The sequence below is a fragment of the Agrilus planipennis genome, unplaced genomic scaffold (assembly GCF_000699045.2).
Source record: "Agrilus planipennis isolate EAB-ADULT unplaced genomic scaffold, Apla_2.0 scaffold13, whole genome shotgun sequence".
Classification (NCBI taxonomy): domain Eukaryota; kingdom Metazoa; phylum Arthropoda; class Insecta; order Coleoptera; family Buprestidae; genus Agrilus; species Agrilus planipennis.
In genome coordinates this window covers 496,814-516,425 of record NW_020439040.1, presented here as the reverse complement: position 1 = coordinate 516,425, position 19,612 = coordinate 496,814, and the positions used below count along the sequence as shown (strand labels likewise).

At 31.2% G+C, this 19,612-nt stretch overlaps 6 protein-coding genes across 9 annotated transcripts in view; 2 read left to right on the top strand and 4 right to left on the bottom strand.

Annotated features, from left to right (window-relative positions):
* Positions 1-699, bottom strand: part of LOC108744273 (putative fatty acyl-CoA reductase CG5065) — a 19,868-nt gene extending 19,169 nt beyond the window's left edge. Inside the window, exon 1 of the mRNA XM_018479967.1 lies at positions 673-699. Coding sequence (XP_018335469.1) covers positions 673-684 — 12 coding nt within the window. The 5' untranslated portion in view covers positions 685-699. The remainder of the gene's footprint in view (positions 1-672) is intronic.
* LOC108744275 (biogenesis of lysosome-related organelles complex 1 subunit 4) lies at positions 366-1,231 on the bottom strand. The gene is made up of 3 exons (XM_018479970.1): positions 1,061-1,231; positions 697-999; positions 366-645 (listed from the first exon to the last, which is right to left on the bottom strand). The coding sequence occupies exons 1-3, from the start codon at positions 1,118-1,120 to the stop codon at positions 547-549; spliced, it is 462 nt and encodes a 153-aa protein (XP_018335472.1). The 5' UTR covers positions 1,121-1,231; the 3' UTR covers positions 366-546.
* Positions 1,228-2,370, top strand: LOC108744274 (enoyl-CoA delta isomerase 2, mitochondrial). Its single transcript, XM_018479969.2, has 2 exons — positions 1,228-1,332; positions 1,390-2,370. Exon 2 carries the CDS (start codon positions 1,418-1,420, stop codon positions 2,201-2,203), a length of 786 nt encoding a protein of 261 aa, XP_018335471.1. The 5' UTR covers positions 1,228-1,332; positions 1,390-1,417; the 3' UTR covers positions 2,204-2,370.
* Positions 2,371-2,405: 35 nt separating this feature from the next.
* Positions 2,406-5,272, bottom strand: LOC108744272 (protein ABHD16A). The gene is made up of 10 exons (XM_018479966.2): positions 4,884-5,272; positions 4,771-4,824; positions 4,409-4,719; positions 4,188-4,354; positions 3,873-4,126; positions 3,565-3,729; positions 3,316-3,500; positions 3,059-3,192; positions 2,846-2,991; positions 2,406-2,677 (listed from the first exon to the last, which is right to left on the bottom strand). The coding sequence occupies exons 1-10, from the start codon at positions 4,965-4,967 to the stop codon at positions 2,564-2,566; spliced, it is 1,614 nt and encodes a 537-aa protein (XP_018335468.1). The 5' UTR covers positions 4,968-5,272; the 3' UTR covers positions 2,406-2,563.
* A 121-nt stretch (positions 5,273-5,393) lies between these two features.
* LOC108744278 lies at positions 5,394-9,665 on the bottom strand. Of its 3 annotated transcripts, XR_001938950.2 has the most exons (4): positions 8,963-9,665; positions 8,020-8,217; positions 6,978-7,315; positions 5,394-5,743 (listed from the first exon to the last, which is right to left on the bottom strand). XR_001938950.2 is itself a non-coding variant. In XM_018479973.1 (3 exons), exons 1-3 carry the CDS (start codon positions 9,202-9,204, stop codon positions 7,048-7,050), a joined length of 708 nt encoding a protein of 235 aa, XP_018335475.1. In that variant the 5' UTR covers positions 9,205-9,665; the 3' UTR covers positions 6,952-7,047. The 3 variants fall into 3 exon arrangements, 2 of the variants coding, with proteins under 2 accessions (XP_018335475.1, XP_018335476.1); XM_018479973.1 differs by lacking the exon at positions 5,394-5,743 and having other exon boundaries at positions 6,952-7,315; XM_018479974.1 differs by lacking the exons at positions 5,394-5,743; positions 8,963-9,665 and adding an exon at positions 8,399-8,917 and having other exon boundaries at positions 6,952-7,315; positions 8,020-8,185.
* A 119-nt stretch (positions 9,666-9,784) lies between these two features.
* LOC108744276 lies at positions 9,785-18,807 on the top strand. Of its 2 annotated transcripts, XM_018479971.1 has the most exons (3): positions 9,785-10,103; positions 12,630-12,685; positions 16,800-18,807. In XM_018479971.1, exons 1-3 carry the CDS (start codon positions 10,011-10,013, stop codon positions 18,343-18,345), a joined length of 1,695 nt encoding a protein of 564 aa, XP_018335473.1. In that variant the 5' UTR covers positions 9,785-10,010; the 3' UTR covers positions 18,346-18,807. The 2 variants fall into 2 exon arrangements, with proteins under 2 accessions (XP_018335473.1, XP_018335474.1); XM_018479972.2 differs by lacking the exons at positions 9,785-10,103; positions 12,630-12,685 and adding an exon at positions 13,697-13,826.
* The last annotated feature ends 805 nt before the right edge of the window (positions 18,808-19,612 follow it).

Here is a 19,612-nt window from a genome sequence, read left to right as displayed (position 1 = left end):
TAGTTAGTATCAGCAATTTCTTATGCTGAAGTGTACAATGTGTTGCATACCTATTTACAAAACAATTCCTTTAAATTTTAATCATTGATTACTATACATCTATTAAAAAAACATAATGGCCGACATCAGTAACAATGCGACAACAATTGAAAAAGAATGATGGCCAACAACTGCAACAATTAGAAAAGAATGATGGCCGACAACTGCAACAATTAGAAAAGAATGATGGCCGACAACTGCAACAATAGGAAAGAATGATGGCCGACAACTGCAACAATTAGAAAAGAATGATGGCCGACACTACGTCATAATGGAATAATAAAAATGACCGGGGGCAGGGGGAAGAAGTATTATTAAAACAAATATTATGATAAAAATGTGTTGTTTGATAGATAGTATATTCTATTTAGGTGATTATAATTGGGAGATTTTAAGGATTGTTTTAATAAGAAAAAAAAACATTTTTGGTTATTATCAACTTGAATTAGCAATACACATACTTTATATACACATTGAATTATTAGTAACATATTCATGAAATAACTGTTAAACAGAACCCTGCTTATCAGGATCAAAATAACTCTCTGCTGTAAATGGTTTCAGTTCGTTACCTGATGACATAGTTTGAGGTTTAGACGGTTTTTTCTGAAAACAAAAATATTAAACACTTACATGTATGGACATTTATGACCTTACAAATAGTGGCATTAGCAAATTTTTCAATTTATTTGAGTTATCGGCTAATCCATAGTGTTCTTCTGCAACTGAAACTTTATTTTCTAATGCTGTAATGTTCATATCTGCATCTTGTACCATTTTTTCTAGCAGGTCAACTTTGGAGCATAAGCTTTTTATTTGATCAAAATTATCAGTTGTTTGTGATAAATGTCCTGTCATTCCAACAGCATTGCAACGTTCTTGTTGAACAAGTACAATTAGTGTTTCAAATTCTTCTAAACGAGTCAGCATATCATCAACAATTTGATTTACCCCATTTAACTACGAAAAATGATGTGTTAAATTAGTAATTATGCACACAAAACTAATGATTTTAAATTACTTTTTCATCAATTTTTAAATTTAGGTATTTACTATAATCTTCAGAAACTTTTTTTATCATGTTTATTATTGTTTTTGAAAGAAAAAGATATAAATCTACTAAATATTTGTTAATAATTGGTAATTCACTGACAAATGGACGACAAACGTCAAAAGAGTAAACAATACTGAAGTTAACAACAGCTGCTTGTGAAGGACGTTAGACGACCTTGCTAACTTCAGTTGGAAACTTTGACAGTTACTTAGGTTTTGAGGTTAATTAACGTTAGTTTGGTAAAAATTATTAATTTAATTACTTTTCCACTCTAAATAACGATGATTTTTATTCAGGATATCATTGACAGTTGTTTTTAAAAGCATGTCGATTAACAGTGAGCTACCTTTCCTTACAACATTTCGTAATGGAGTTAAAATTGTACGATTTAATAGGCCAGAAAAGAAAAACTCCTTTTCGTTAGAATTCTACAAGACATTCTCCAATATATTAAACGAAGATGCTCAAGATGATGACATTAAAGTAACAATAATTACTGGAATTGGCGACTATTTTTGTAGTGGAACTGATTTGAATTTTGATGCTGCAAATATCGATATTAACAATTACTTGGAGGAAAACAGTTCCATATTTAAACGTTTTGTTCTTGCGTTTATTAATTACCCTAAACTGCTTATAGCTGTGGTAAATGGCCCTGCTATTGGAGTTGGTGTTACAATTTTGGCACTTTGTGATATAGTTTATGCATCTGAAAAAGCAACATTTCAGACTCCATTTCTGGATCTTGGGCTCTGCCCAGAAGCCTGTTCGAGTTATTTGTTTCCTTTAATATTAGGAAGTAGTAAAGCTAATGAAATGTTGTTATTAGGATATAAAATGGATGCTCAAGAAGCATACCAATTTGGTTTAATATCGAAAGTTATACCACACAGCAAATTAAACCAGTTTATTGAAGACTTATCAAAGTATGGAAGCATACCTATTGGTTCTTTAAAAAGATCTAAGGGGTTGATAAGAAGAATACCAAGAGGAATATTGTCTGAAGTTAATGATGCTGAAGTTACAGTAGTTAAAGAGTGTATTATGTCAGAAGAATTTTATGAAAGCCTAGCAAGATTCCTTGGTAGAAAAAACAAAAGTAAACTGTAATATGTCCTTAAAAACAGAAGGTTAGTTTATGCATGTGGGAAATTTTTAAGGGGAATGGATGATAATATTTAAAGAAACACATATGTAGATACTACTGTTTAAAACAGTTTAATATGTTATTGAATATTTCCTGTGATAATAAAATTTAATGTATTACTTTTTAAAAAATAATAATTATATTTTAAATATATTTAAATCCAACAACTTTAAACTTTTTTTATTCGCATATTTATCATTTTTCATACCAAACAACAAACGAATTAGATATCTGTATCATCACCAAATTACATAAATGTAAAATATTTACATTTACCATACGTTACCAATAAATATAATCCAAGTTAATTTAAATGTAGAGATTTATGTCAACACAAAATCGTTTTCTACTATATTTATGTCCCAAGGAGCCTGGAACATGTCTCTCGGAAGTGGGGTGCAATGTGTAGACTTGTAATCTTTCATATATTTTCTTGCCTGAAATTATAGAACCCTTTTTTTGATCTTTTATTTATGTAGTTTTATTAGTCAAGTTTTAAAACCAAAGTGGACAAGGCAAGTTAAAATTATTAAAAAGTTTTTTAAAGATCACAGTCATAGGCAATTTGTTCCTGAAGCTATAATTTGTTTTTATTTTGTTCTTACCAAATATAAAACCATCTGAGTTTTTTGGTTATCGTCCATATCTTCTCCAATTCTCATGGGATACGACTTTGAATTTTCTGATATATAGGATTCCAGTAATGACCTGCACAAGTCAGAATTTACTCCAGAGATTCGATAAAAATCATCTGAAAAAAAAAAGAAATAAATAAATACTTCGAACTGATGACAGTAAAAGTCTGATTTATTTTTTACCTTGTTTAGGACCAGTATAAGAAAAATACTCTTGTAATATCTTCAATTGGGCATCATTCATAATCAAAGGATAACGATATTTGAATAGTTTTATCAACAGATTGTTTCCTCTGTTACTAGACAAAATACCTTCCCTAAAAATTTATGATTAAGCAGATGTTTTACTAGTTTTCATATTATACATATTGTATGAAAAGAAAAGTAAAACCACGTGCTTAGACCAATGAGATACCCACTGCATTGTAAATGTAACTTACTCTAGACAAATGACTTCATCTTCTGTGCGTCTAATAATTAATACAGGTCCAGGATATGTAAGAAGTTGCTCAGCAATGTTAAGATTAACATATTCTCTTATGGCTAATTTAACGATCGATTCCATCGATTGGGGCATGTGACTGACAGCTAATGGTAGGATATCATCAAATGTGGCATCTAAAACCTGCAAATAAAAAACATGTTCAGTAGAATAACAGAATGGAAAATCACGATAAATATAGGCATACTACGGCTTTAATATCTGGATAATTCATTGCTGCCCAAGTTGCTGTATAGCCTCCAATGCTCCATCCAAAAAGAATAATATTTTCTTTTTTGAAACCTAGTTTGTTAATGGCAAATTGCATTACTATATCTATTGCATTATGCTCTTGTACTGGATATGGCTTCCCCTACGACCATTACTCACTTATTAAACTATTACTGATTATTTTTTTATTTACTTTAATTCAATTGCATTTCTTTGTTAAATAGTTTTATGTATACATAACTAGTAAGTTCATTTTTCAATTATGAATAGCTAAAGAAGCCTTACAGTACTGCAGGCAAATCCTGGATGATTCCATCCAAGAACAGAATATCCAGCTTCAATAGGTGTCCCCATTACACCAATTTCGTAAAATCCTGCATTTCCTTCACAACACACTACTAAAGTATTACCGTTTTCAGTTTCATTTCGTCTATCAATAAACATTGTGTCTATGGAATTGTTTTCTTTAGTTTTTAGCTTGCTCCTTACTCCTTTGTAACTTTCTATAAGTTTAGTACGTCCTTGAAGGAGCACAGGACCTTTAAATATAGTATTTTCATTAATTAATAAATACTCAGTTTATGCACCACACGAACTTACCCAATATCATTTGTAATATTCCAAGAGATCCTGGATAAATCATTCTTATGCCAAATGTATGAATGGATAGATATCCAATAATGTGGCAAGGTACTGAAGAGATGAGTTGAAATGCATTTCTATGAGATACTGGTCTTACAATGTTTCTACGGGCCTTCTTTGCAATACTGTAATAATTCAACATTGTAAAATATTACAAAAAATAGTAATAGATACCTTACCCATCCATATTAAACCATGTATATTCTGCTGGCCATGCATAAAAATCAAACTCATATCTTGAAAGAGCCTGCTTGTTGCTAGGTGTTAAATCTGTATCAGCATCCTTTAATGTCTTAAGAAATTTCTGGTATACAGAATTTGTAGATCGTCCAAAGCCCCTTACACAAAAAGAAACTACTAATATTACACCTATGCTTGTAACAAATTTGGTAAGAGTGATAAAATAGTCAGAAGTAAGGTATCCTTTGCGATAAAAGTACCCTACTAGAAGGGGAGAACCGTACAGCCCCAATTTCCATAACATGTATATCTAAAACATTATTTGATAACACAAAAGCAAATAAATGGCACTTTAACTTACAGAGTTTATAATTTGATCGCTCCATTTCTCGAATAAGTTTGGCTCATACACTCTCTGAAAAATATTCGCTTTTATTTTATTTTGAAAAGTACCTACACAAATTATAAACATACCTCCACTTGTAAAGGACTATTACCGTAAATTTTAACTAATCTTGGGGTAAACATACTTTCAATAACTGACCGCAATAGAGACATAATGATGAGTATATTTTTATGCCTTTAAGCAATTTATTTTTTCTCAATGTAGTTAATTAATGAAGAGAATAAACGTTGAATTTGTTGTACGTCAAATTTACTAACCTCAATTTATAATCACTTTTTGTTCAAGTCTTTTACGTACACCTTCTTTATCATTATTAGTTTTTAATTACCTACTAGGTCAAATAATGGAAATTAGGCTCTTACTGTCACATGTTTTTTCTTAAATAATTTCTATAAAATACTTATTAATTTAATGTTAATTTACTGAGGCTACGTCTATTACCCCTATTTATGTAATTCATTTTATTTAACATTACTGTTAATTTGGTTGCATAAACAAAATTTAATGTGAATTAAATGTAAACTACAAAAAAAAATTTTTTTTATAGTTTTTTAAAAAGTATTTATTTGCAACTTATACCACGTTTTAAAAAATTAAGAAGTCATCAAAACAATTAATTCCTTTTGATTAACTTGATGTACTAACTTTAAACCTACCTTCATAAATGCTAAACCTAAAGAGAAATGTCGGTAATCGGTTTTATACTAATATATAATATTACCCTTTAACTGTCTTTGATTTTTTTTTTATTTACTTTTATTTGACTAGGTATCGTGAGTTAATCAAGAGGAATTAACTTAATATTCTAACTTTAAAACCTATCTTGATAAAGCTTAAAACCGAGGCAAAACGTCAGTTGTTGGATTTAAAATAAAAAAGAATATTACCTTTTAAATGGCTTTGATTCTACACTGTAAGTAAATGTAAACTAAAAAAAAAAAAACAATAATGACCAGTTATTCTCAAAACAAATAGAAATGACAACAATTTTGTGGATGTCTATTTTGTAAACGAAATTTATATATCGAGGCGTTTACATTTAACGACTGTTTATCGAAAAAATTGTGCGTTTTATTTCTTATTAGTCTTTTAAGGATTCTTCGATTGTTGTTTTAATACCCACGAAATGTGAGGTCAAAACAATAAAATGAAACAGATGTGGCTACTGTCTTCATTTTAAGATACATATTAATGTATTAAAGCTTTGGACAATATTCGACATTATTCGCACAACTTCATTAATCTATTTCATGATTTTATTAACTTTATATTTTGGAGGGGCCCCAGAAAAATAAGGAAATAATAGATAAAAAATGAAATGAAGGAATATGAATTATACTTAAATGCTTATATTTTCTTTAAGCGTTGTTTTAAGAGGGCGAAATGGTTGTTGAAAGCAGTTTAGTCTTAATAAGCTATTTTGTTAACACTTCTAAGAAATTCAATACGTAAAATCTTGTACCTAATACAATGTATTAAGTTTTTGATTGAGTTTTGTGATCCACTGTAGTAATAAAGTTTATTAAAAATTTTGGTGGAGGCGCCGGGGCAATTTAAAATAACGCTTATAATTGAGCTATAATTCTGATTTGATTGAAGTACGTTGATGAATTTTTATCTTTACATTATATTTTTTCCATGTAGACGCAGTTAGGGGTGTTATTTTATATTTTTCATTCCACAGTTAAAGTACGATCTATAATGTCATATACAGACAACCCAACATACAGCAAATATTCCAACCCTAATAAAATAACTACAAAGGCCTACAGAGCGATTTTCTCATAAAAATAATCTTATTATGTGAATTAGTAATATTTTTATAGACGTGCGCTTGTAAAATTTTGTTGAATGTCCTTACACGTTTTTATTTCGACTTGCTAAAAGTTATTTACTTACTTATTATGAGGATTTAGTTAATGTGTAATGTAAATTATCGTCCTAATGCCGAAACTGTAAAATTTTGAGCAAAAAAGTCAATTCGCTGAACAAACCATTATCCATTTATTTTATTAGAAACGTTTTTGAACTGAAGCAAAAGCTTTCATTTAAAGACCAATTTCTGGCAAATAATTGGGGATGGAGGGGTTCCGTGCTCATTCGAAGGATAGATTACTAAAATCTAAATAAGCAAGATCAGAAGGTGTTTGTCATTTATTTACCTTTGCATTCAAACATTTCCCAATGGGTTTAGCTGTTACTGCCTTGGTACAATCGTTATCTATTTATTTTTTATGCATGCAAGATCATTGGAACTCGGTTGTAACGTAGGGGAAGAGGTTCTGTTGGCTGTGTAACAATTTCGTCTTGTACATATGAAGGATAACTGGCCTGTAAGGAATCGGAGACGTCTTGAGATTTCACATCATTGTGTCTAAATTGACTATTTCCTTTGATGTAATCTGTTATAGATTGTTCTTGTTCGGAACCGTGTGAAGGTAAAGTGTGCAGTGCAGGAAAAGCACTTTGAGTCGTCGTCGCTTTTATCTCAGGAGCGCACCTAAAGAAAAACGTTGAAAATTGTTTGTGAATTTGTTCTTACGTTTCAGTTTTATTGTCGAAAATGTTGCCGGTCAGTGGGCACAGTATTCAACCGTTGTTTGACAAATGTTATGCTCGAAATTTTATTTGTATTGCTTTATTTCCTGATTTACTCCATTAATTATAGTTATCTTTATTAAATACTAGGTTTTACGCGCACCTTCGCTCACGTTGATTTCCTAAATAAGTGTCAAAGATTATTGATGACCACAAAAAGTAATTTTTCTATTTCTCAAGAGCAGTATTTTTTTTTTTTTTTTTGAGAAAATATGCACCCCTGACAATGTGTGTACAAATTTTAGGATAGGTTTTACTCGCAACTTTGCTCGCGTTGTGTTAATTACATGTAAAAGACCATCGACAACGACATAAAATTAATTTTGCAATCCCCTAGGAACTGTATTGGGTTTCTGGATAAAAGGTACCCTATATCCTTTTCTGTACCCTTGACAATGTGTGTACAAAATTTCATGATGATTGATTGAGTAGTTAAAGTGTGAAATGGTAACAAACAAACTTACATTCGGAATTATAACAATATTAGCTAGGATACCTACAAGATAAATCCTTAGATAAAACTGTATTTCAGTAAAATTTATGAAGGCTTGTGTATTATGATTTTTATATTTAACTTTTATTTATCACTGTGTCAATATATATTACCTGTCTAAGTCCAAAGGTAACCTTGTGGGTCTGCACCCTTTCACAGAAAAGGTAACCACAGTGCGGGGATCCATTACCGTTGTGGTTTCGCGATGTCTATAGATTTTAGTGAGTGTTGGGGCTACAAAACCAAAATATTCAGCCCAGCCTATGTACCTGGACGTCCCTGATAATAATTTTCCTTCATTTCTTTGTCCGCTTTGTATAAAATAAAATTAAAAATTTAATTTAATCTTACTAATAATATTGCACCTATCCATTTTTGATTAAATTTTAAATACGTAATACGATTCGTAATTATTTATTGTATTGGTTCAATAAATAACGCAAATTCACGCTTAATTGTGGGCACTAATTAAGTGAAAGTTAGTTTAATTACGTTTATATAAATGTTTTTTGTACATCCGGTCTATTTGTAACTAATACAGGAAAAGTAAGTGAATTTATTTGAGGTTTTCGTGATTTATCCAGTGGATATTCATGGATTTGAATTGCTGACGTTGGAAACAACAAAACGCAAACTATAGAGATGATATTAAATGAAAGTGTAACAGCTACTTATCGTTACAATACAAGGTACTTTTTTATCAAGCCAGAGAAATTTTATTACAGCATTGTTTTATTTGCGTGACATGCAGATTTACAATCATTCATAGCAACTAAAAATGCGCACCAATTCTTGTAGATGTTTAAATAGCAATTACCAAGATGTACTAGTGTATGTCGAAGTAAATAAAATATTATCGAAAATTTTCATAAAACTGCGTTTTGAAAGTTTGAAAAATTCAAGGTTTCACAAATCTTGTTATAATTTTACTTTGTACAGATGTTTCATGTACATCAATGAAAAATTGAGAGTAGGTATATGCCTAACCAATTTTCTAAAAATAAAATTTGAAGTAACCGTACGATATTAGGAGAATTTCTTAGAATTATTACTTACATATTTGCTACTGTTTGGTATTTGACGAAATCAGGAAATTTTTGTAAATTTCTCACACCTCTACAAACAGGAATTGAATGTTCCACATGGACACACGAGGATGGCGTTAAAATTGTAACAATATCAGTTACGATAACAGTTTTTGTATATGCATTTCGAAAACAACGCCTTTGACGAACATTTGCAAAAGAAAATGACGAAATTGTAAAAGCAATGAATAGAAACTGTATTCGTTTAAACATGATGACCAACTAAAAGGGCGGATTGTAGGGGTTGTAGTATTTATATGTTTTTGGGCTACCTGCTAAGTTTGGATTTCAAGTGAAGAGATAGGTATTTATTGCATTAGGGTTAATTATGATACCTATAGCATATTGAGGGTATTTTTGAATAAGAAATGCCTGTAATGTTAAATATAAATCTGCCTTATTTTAACTAGACATTTATTTATTGTAAATACAATTCGCTTCGCTCAAATTTATCAAAAGGGAGTCTTAAATCGATGGAGTTGTATGTTCCATAATTCCATTCAGGAATGTAAAATTATCTATTGTTTAGGGAAGGTTATTTACAAAATAATTCGTTTCTTATCTTTACGATTTTACGAAATAGCCCTGTCAGGTACATCCCAGAATATTTACTGTGAAATTAAAACATGATGATTTTGGACCAGACTTTACCAGCGTCCAGAGTTTTGAGGCCAGGACTGTATAAAAAACATCGCGTGCTAGCGTTATTGCTGGCGCGAACGGCTTTGAATTAAAATAAATATGAACAAGTTAACCTTAACAACAAATAGTCGCTTATTGCGAGAGAGTTTTCCTTTACTTCGGTTACTTTAGTTGCTTGAAGTGCTATAGCGAAGCGAAGGCCGAGCGAACCTACTATTAGCATTCGTGTACGTATTAAACTTAACATTGTCGCGCCAGGTAAAACGAAAAACATAATATTACAGTGTTGTTTTGTTTTAACGTGTATTGTCGGTGCGTAGTTTGATGCAAAGTTTTCGTGAAAATGTGAACTTGGGCTGGCGTTTTTCGCGTCTGTTATGGGAAACAAACTGTGTAAGAAAAAGGGCGGTGGTGAACCTGTCACCGACGATAAGCCCCATGCGTTTGATAGGATCATCAACAGGCTGCACGTTAGTACACATTTAATATTCGTTGCATCTATGTGTTTTTACCATTTTAAATTGCCTCGTTTATAATAGGTAGATACTATAATTGGCTCATAATCACTCATGTAGATTTAAAAATGTGACGATGCGACGTAAATAAACATGACGTAATTTCTTTTTTTTTTTAAGTGCGCACCTTTGTTTTTTTTTAATGTTCGGCTGTAACCGCATTGAATTTGCTTATTGACATGTTTTTTCTTTTGATTTTTAACCACGGAAATTTAAACATTTTTATAATCCATTGTTTCTGGTACTTACAGCAATTACACGTAATTATCATCACGTATGTAAATAGGGAGGAAATATTAGTCTCGTATAAAGAAGTTAACAATAAAATAACGAACGAATAAATGTAGGACAAAAATTACATTTTTTCTCTTATATGAATCCGTACACTTTTGGAATTAAAAATTACAATTTTCGATTGTAAATGACTGAATTTGCAGTAGAAATAGTAGAATTTATTAGGTAACTTGTAATAATCTCAATTTTGACATGCTTTTTTAAAAACTATTTTATGTTTCTTACTTATTACAGTTTAATTTATAATATCAACTAAAATAGCTAGTAAATTTATTTTTGCTGGGATTTTATTTTTACAAATTCGGTTCCAAATTGTAACTTTTATTATTTTCGCATACGAAGCAACGGGCTAGTGGGATAAATTGTAAATATCGCTTTAATATTTAGGTAAATTTTCCTTTTTTAATTTTCTCCGTGAAGAATCGAGTATAAAACAAATTGCTAGACCTAATATTAGGGACTTTTTGATAATATATTCCTACAAATAAGTAGTAGGTATTAAAATTGCAGTTAATTACCTAATAAGGAATCTTTGCTATTATTTAGTTTGATTTTGTACCCTTTGTATTCTAATTATTTGTGCAATGTACTAGTGAATTAATTTTACCCACTACAGATAACCTGGTGGTGGCTCGGGTTCGACTCCCGGCAAGGGAGTAACAGCGGCAGCAATTTTTGCTTATTAATTTGCTGTTATCTGTACTGGATAAAAAATTAATTCACTGATACATTGAATTAACACTACAAAAGTTTGTTATCTTATTTGTGCATTTTAATAAATTAAGTATTAAGTAACTGTATATAAATATAATTTATAAACTGTATAATATCTGATGTAGAACTAGGTAGCAATAAAACTGCGTAATGCTTGAAAAACCTATTAAATTCACACAAATCTAATATTTTATTGCAATCCTGACAATGATAACCATATTTTGAATTTATTCAAATAGTAGTTTCTTATAACGACAATATGTAATTCTTAAATGATGATCTTTGAAGCCTATCAAACAAACGACGCTCATTATGTCGCATTTGGCAAAAGTAACCGCGTTTTTAATAGCTTTTTTTATAACATAATTACATTTATATGAACCCACTAACCCATAATAAATGACACACTACGTATTCGACATTTATACATATTAACATTATAATTGGGTACGAATAATTCTTTATGACATTTGATTGATCTCTATTGATTTTTCGATTAAACTATTTTGCTACTTGTAAAATTGGGACACAATACTTAATGGTATTTCGGAAATTGCAAGGTCACTACATGGTTTACATTCAGTATGTTGTACAGGTAAAGAAATTGCTTGGTAGATACAGGATGTTTTAGAAAATAAGCCCTTTCTTAAGATTTAATTGGTTCTAAATTTCATTATAGAAAATTAAATGAAACTGTGCTTGAATACACCACTGTTTATACCTGCTTACATGTAATTTTTGTGTTCTTATATCTTAAATACAATAGCGTTTTCTTATACTCATGTAACGTTGTTTATGTACGGTTAAAAATGGAAAATTGTGCAAGGAGTATGGATCGAATTTGCAGTTTCTCTCATGTACTTAAACACATTGGGACGCGATCATTAATTTACACCCTTATTCAATCTATCGAAATGTTGGTAAAAATAATACATAATTTCCTGATTGTATGCTCTCGTTTGCTAATGTTCGATAACATTTCTAAATATAGTTGTTAAGTAGTAGCATAGAATTTCCGAAATCTGCGAAATTTGGAATAAATACTCAACGGTTAACAAAAGAACGACGCTGTGGAGTCACCCTAATTATATTAAATATGTCTCAGGAAAATACGTTTATATTAATGAAATCAAGATCCAAAAAAACATGAATTTATTAGATTTCCAACAACATTCACGCAATTTATTAAAAGACATTAATTATCTTATTGTTTTACTGTTTTATATGTATACTAGGGAACATCCTAAATTTATTAGAATTTTAAGAGCTTATAAAAAGTTGATGAGGATTTAATATAGTCCTTCCAATTTTAAGGCTCATTATCTTAGACTCTCCTTGTGTGTGCGCCACTGATTTGTGAGCAGACACCTATTCAAATTAGAAATGTAAAATTGCTTCTTAATTTGTGCCATTTGTATACTATCCCGTACATGATGTGGGCGGTTGAAATAAAAGTAACTTTTTATTTTGCAGTTGAAACCAACGACGTGGAAATCGGATCCTCAACTCAATGAGAAACAAACGAACAGGTAAAGTAGCTTAAACAATATGTTTCCGAAGAACTTTCAGAGCATAACTGACATCAGCTGTTCAATGTTCACCAGTAATAACAGGAGTAACAATAACAATTATTTCCATTCAGGTTATAACATCGCACCACGCCGAGGAAACATTGCGTGCATGCAACTCATAATTTTGTTAATAATACGTCACTTTAATGTTTTAGCACACATTGTTTATTAATTATTTATTGCATTACGTACTGTGTGGGTGCCTTTTAATGTTCAGTATCGAAATGGTAAATAGGAGGAACCTTTATTTCAGTATGTTCAGCTATAAAACGATGTCTTTTAGGCTTAAAATATTTGACACAGTTGCAGAACGCGATTTTTATTGCAAAGAGGTCCATATGAATGGATAGTTTATTATTAGCATATTACTTGATAATTTCAGTGAGTAATATAATGGTAAGTAGGTAACAGAGAAAGTTTTTTATGACTTAGTTAAACTCCAAATAGAGTTGTCCAAAAAAAAGAAGACTGAAGACATTTGAAAGTTGATAAAGCAAAACAGTTATGGTGCTGAGAGAAAGCTAATTGAATGTAATTGGGAAGAAGAACCGTAATCGTTATATTTTGCAATATTTTCGGTTGTTTTGCAGTTTATTTTGCGACTGGGGCATTTCCTGTAAAGGTTTTTCGTTTATTGATTATTTAGAGAAAACCAATTAAAACAAATTCGAGAAGAACTGCTTAGAGAATAATGAATTCTATAGGGTGATTGAATGAATCATCATTTACCTGAATCTTAATATTGTGACCTCCACAATGGTTGTTTTGATTCGAAGGAAAGGTCAGAAACTTGTTTTATATTCTCACTGTATATCATCATAGTAGACAGGCGATCGTCTTCGCTTATTGAGAATAAGGAAAGTTGGCTATATAATAAATAAAATGTAGTAGGTATTAAAATTGCAGTTAATTACCTAATANATAACATTGGAATGTCCGCATCATTTTTATTTATAACTTAATACAAAAATAAGGATTTTGCAGAATTTGAATTATTATAGTAACAGTTCGTAACTCAGTCGGTTAGTAATAGCTTGTTTTAGTAGTGAATCGGTTGAACTGTTGTTGAATTTATGGATAATACAAATCATTCTTTACCGTAAGTGAAGCAGCTCCTGTAATAATTTCAGTTTATATCGTTAGGAATGTTATAGCCTCGTATTTTATGAGGGAATGTAAGAAAAGCGTTCAATTTTCAGTTCTGAACTCTGTGCTGTATGTTTTGTTCGAGAAATAACTGCATCGTTCCCGCTTTAAAACGTTTCTTAAACCATTTTTATTATCGTCTCATCTACGGAACTCTAACTGTAAAATGATTAGGTATTTTGTGAGAATTTTTTTTTTTTAGAATTGAAACAAAACATTACTTGTAATGTGTGACCAAGTAGGTACAAACAGTAAAATATACCTACATGGAATGAAAAAAAAAATTTTTTGGAGCGATTTTGGTCTGGAGCCTCAATTCTGGATAATTACCGATATATTTTCTTAAGCAGGGAGAAGTCTTGAAATCTCTTTATGACATTGGTTGTAAATTGGGCCAAATTTTAACTCATGATATTATAGATAATGATTTTTTCCCTTATAGCTTTTTGAAATGAAACGTCAAAAGCTTATTCTGAAAACTAAAAATACAAACGAATAAATGAAAAAGTTACATTTTCTTCTTAGTTTTCGCAAAAAAAAGGATTGACGCGTTTCCTAATTTCTATTTTTATGCTATTCTTAAAACAAACTGTGCTTATAGTTGCATTCATGTAGTTACTTAGTATTCATTGTGCTAGGAAGATGTATTAACAGCCGTGCACGATCAGATAGATAAAGTCTTGTTTATTTATTGTGAAATATCAATATAATCAATAGAATCGAATGAAATTACTTAGATGGAAAGGAATAGGTTGAAACGTTTGGTTTCGTGACCAGTTTAGAATGTACCCACGTCCAAGTTGGCCGTTACTTCACTTACTAATGCAATGAAGTAATAACTGTTTATTTTACATAGATGGTTTGCTCTCTATCCATAAAATACCAATTAACGGATTGTGTTTATAAACCGGCATTCTCGTGGGCGATCATAAAAAAATTATTATTTATCGACTGAAGCCATTTCAGAATTATTGTAGATATGTTATAAAAATATTCATGCAATATGACTTTCTAAAAACAGTTTTTTTAATGTTGGTATTTCAAAGCGCATTCAAAAATTGTGTTTTGCAAAAAATTACCTACCTATTTACTTAGANAATTATATACATATCGTTTTAATGTCGAAAATAAGATGTTTGTGAAAATACACAAATTTTATCGGTAATTATCATGAAAGTTATTAAAAAGTTTGGTGGAGGCGCCGGGTCAGTTTAAAACAACATATAATTGAGCCATAATTCCGGTATCATAGGAGTAGCTTGAAATGTAGAGCATTGTTATTATCTATAGGCATCCGCATTAATCCAATTTGTAATGGGCACATATTATTATTATGATTTTCTAATTTACGTATTCTTAAAATAAAATATTTTTATCGTTTATAAAAGACTAACACCGTTTGAAACTCTTTTTAATTGTACGTAGAATTTTGAGTATTCTGAAAAACACGGCGTGTGGGTGAGTTGATGGCCTTCTTGGAAATGTAATGAGACGTTTTGGTCCTGAAGTCTTGTTTTTAAAAAGAATCTTTGTAGTATTTTAATTGCAGTAACAACAAATTTTTAGTTGTTTTCATGTTACGAATTGTGGACAACCGAATTGGACATTTAATTCTGAAAAGAGGTACCTATTCGTCGCTTTCACTCGTGAACTTTGACTTATTGTTAGTTTGCTAAATGTTACTGCCTCTGGTCAATACAATTTTCTTCAATCGTAATTTGTAATAGTAGTTGGTATACAGATAAATATTCATAGATGTGCTTATGCTATATATAGGAATCGACTTCCCAATCATTAAAATCGATCAGGAATCTTAACTAATAATATTATAAATGCGAATGTTTGTTTGTTGGTTACCTATTCAGGACGTAATTACTCAACCGATCATCATGAAATTTTGTACACATACTGTTAGGGGTAGACGAAAAGACATAGGGTACTTTTTATCCACAAAAAACACATACTGTTCCTGAGAGATAGAAAAAATTAGTTTTATGTGGTCGACGATGATCTTTGATATGTATTTAGGACATCAACTCGAGTAAAGACGCGGGTAAAACCTAATGGTTAACTTATAAATAACAAATTAATTTTGATCAATTTTAACGCCCCCTGCCGGAAAAACTACCCTTGGAATTATGTTAGATTTTCTAGCCTGCTGATTTCAGAAACTAAGGGAATAGTATTTTGTCTCACAAGTCAGAAATATGTACTGATACGTACTGGTTCGTTAAAAATTTAATCAAGGATATTTCAAATGATTCATGTCTGCAAACATGCAATAAAATGCTTCGGTTAATCACTTCTAGTGTTACCTAATTGTCTTTTTATCATTGCAATTAGAAACTTATGCTGTAAGTAGAAACTGTACAATGGTTTTCCGGTGTAAGCTGCAAGACACGCTACTTTGATTTATATCTTACAATAATTAGAAATAAGGTGTCAATAATAATGCTTGGTGTAATTTTCATCTTTTAATCAACGTTCGAATAAATTAATAATTATTGTCATATGGCAGGGTTTTTTGTTGTCAATTTCTCGAACGTGTACCGATTAAGCATATATTAAATTATTTTCTGTTAAATGACCGCATTACGTACATCTGTTTAATGAATATATCGTATTATGGAATAATTTCCATAATAATCCCTTCGTGAAACGAAAATAGGTTACTTCAACAGTGGGACGGGATTTTGCAGCAAAAAGACAAATAAAATATTTATACAAAAATGTTCATGCATGGAATACATAAAACATATTGTATGTTATTTACAAGCTTAATAATATGCCTCAGCCTTTTCCAAATCAACTTGAATTTGAATACTATTAAAATTAAATATGTACCTGTATAATGGTAGTACATTTAGGTATATGTAGATAACTTTTGCTGGAATATGAAATGAAAATGTGTACTTTTTGTTCGCAGGGTTGAAGTGAAAACAAGAAAATCGAAGAACGGTATAGTACAGCACTCACGTCCTTTATCGAACGCGAAATCTTCCGACTGGACTGAAGCAAGCCTCGAAGTACCTGACGAAGTTGTACATCTTAAAAATCCTCAACTGTCTTTAATATTTAATGACGACAGTACACCAACACCTCCGCCTCGCAAACACAAAAAGACTCTTCGGGAAAAATTGGAGACTGCTGCTAAAAACGGACTTCAAGCTTTACAAACTAAGAAAATGGTGCCTGTGTCAAAAGAAGCTCCGAAAGAAGAAGAGAGTCCTAAACCAGTTGAAGAACCGCCATTTATTAAAAAGACTGTAATATACGGCTGTCCCTTAGACGATCACGATCATGCTCACCACAATAGAGATCATAAGCATTCTCAAAAGAAAGATATTGATAAAGTTGGCTCCTTGAGATTCAGTAAAGACGCCAAGAGAAAGAAGAATCTATCAGTGGTTTCGTTACCGAACATTAACGAGTTTAGATTTAGTCTGAAAAAGGACGATTCAGAGAATAATCTGGTCGATGAGAATCCCGAACAGAAACCAAAGAAAACTGCATCCACTGGGAAACTGGAATCGTACATGCACAGGTGTAGAAGTATAGGATCGATATTTCCCCAGAAGAACAAACACCATAAACACCAGAAGACTTCAAACGATGCAGATAGCGACGACTCCTTCGGCGGATTGGAAGATTGGGATTGTAAAATATTAGAACATTACAAACCGAAAGACGCAAGTTTGCAAAGACCCAGGAGACCTCTAAGTGACGATGCTGGTTTATCAGACGTGGAAAAACTTATTGTTTCGCATGAAGAGTACGAAAAAGAAAATCCGGCACCAGCAAGACCACTTCGAAGATCAGAATCCTTGGTGAAGAAAGAGGAAAATGCGGCAGTAGTTTCAGAAGAACCGGTTGTAAAAAGGAAGAAAGAAAACGACGACGCTCAAAGACCTTTATTGGAAAAGAAAGTCGAAGAAATTGAAACGATCGTCGAGAAAATTGCGAGCACATCTAAAGAAGAGATTGTTAAGCGTACATTATTACAAAGAAGAAGCGACGAAAATAAGACAACATCTACGGTTGTTAAGAAATTAACGTTTCAAGAAACAGTGGATAGTAAACCAGATGATGATTCAACAACGAAGACACCTCCACCAACCCCAGTGGTCTGCGATAATAAACGAGAATCTCTTATTTCAATTTCTAAACTTACCACTAAAGATGACGAAGGCAATATCGAGCATTCGTCTTTGATTAAATTATTACACGAATACAGTAAGAATGAAGCACAACAGAAAAAGTTGGCGGAAACTGTAAAGGAAACATCTGATACGCTTGAAGAAAATATGCAGAAGAAAGAACAAAAGAAAGATTTGGAGAAAAATCCGGTTTCTAATAGTGATAATAAAATATCGAATGCAGTGGAAGAATTTTTAAATGCAGAGAGAAAAAACGACAATAGCAAGTCTGCTTTAGATATTTTTGTAGAATCAAAATGTCAAGTTGTTTCATAAATGCTAAATGTAGAGCATTGTTATTATCTATAGGCATCCGCATTAATCCAATTTGTAATTTCTCTCACTTACTCATGTATATGTATTATAATATTTACGAAAACGTTATTGATTATCGTGTCAAATGTAATGTATGTAGCTTTTATAAATTAATTAATTAATATAATTTCTCGATGGAGTTTTATTATAACATATCGCTCTGTAAATTTATTTATAATTTACTGTATATATTTTAACTACCATGAGGTATATGTAATAGTGGTAATTGTTGATTGTTAATTGTGTCTGTCATTTGTTTTAAAATTGTAAAGCACAAACAATAGGTCGATATGTAAAAATGTATTCTGTTTGTCTAAATTTAATAATAACAATTTTTTAAAGTGCACAGCTTTGTTTTTATACTCTAAATACACTTTTTTATGAAGATTAATAAAATTTGAACGAAGTATCGACTAGTGAGAATGATCTTTAATTAATATCACATTAGTCGTTGATCCTTTTCAGTGTTTTTGATTGTCCTTCAAAAGTGAACACATTTACCTTTTGGTTACATAATGCACGGCATTCGCGAAATGCTTGTTTGATAAAAAAGGGATACAATTCTTTTTCCGCAAAAATTTCACTAAAAATATATGTACCTAGTCTATCGAGGCGCGCCCGCGTCGGCTATGTGACCAGGGGTCCTGCACTCTTTTTTTTATTGAACCTAAAATTTTGACACCTTTAATTTGATGTATGGTACATGCACCTGGTACATCCGAACTTCTATGAAGTATACCAGATTTAGAGAGATTACGTATTTGCAATCTAAAATAAAAGTAAAAATTGTAAAATTATAAATTACTTTATCATAATCATAAGGTCGTCAGTCCTAAGACTGGTTGGACACGCACCTCCACTTTCTCCAATCCTTAGGTAATCTTCGCATTTCCGTAAAGCTAGAACAACCCATATCCTAAATTATTTGTGAACAGTAATTTAATCTAGGTCTCCACCCCTCTTAACTTCCGTTTTTGCCTCTAATACGAGGGTGGATTGATAAGTTTCCGGCCTGACCAAGAAAAACAAGGTTTTTAAAAATTTTTTTTTTTTTATTTCTCAACATAATCTCCTCCAAGGCTGATACATTTCTCATAGCGGTGTTCCAGTCTATTAATGCCATCTCTATAGACTGATTCGTCAAGCTCCTCAAAATAACCATTTACAGCTTCGATTACTTCTTCATTGTCCGCAAATCTCTTACCGCCAAGCCATTTTTTGAGATTAG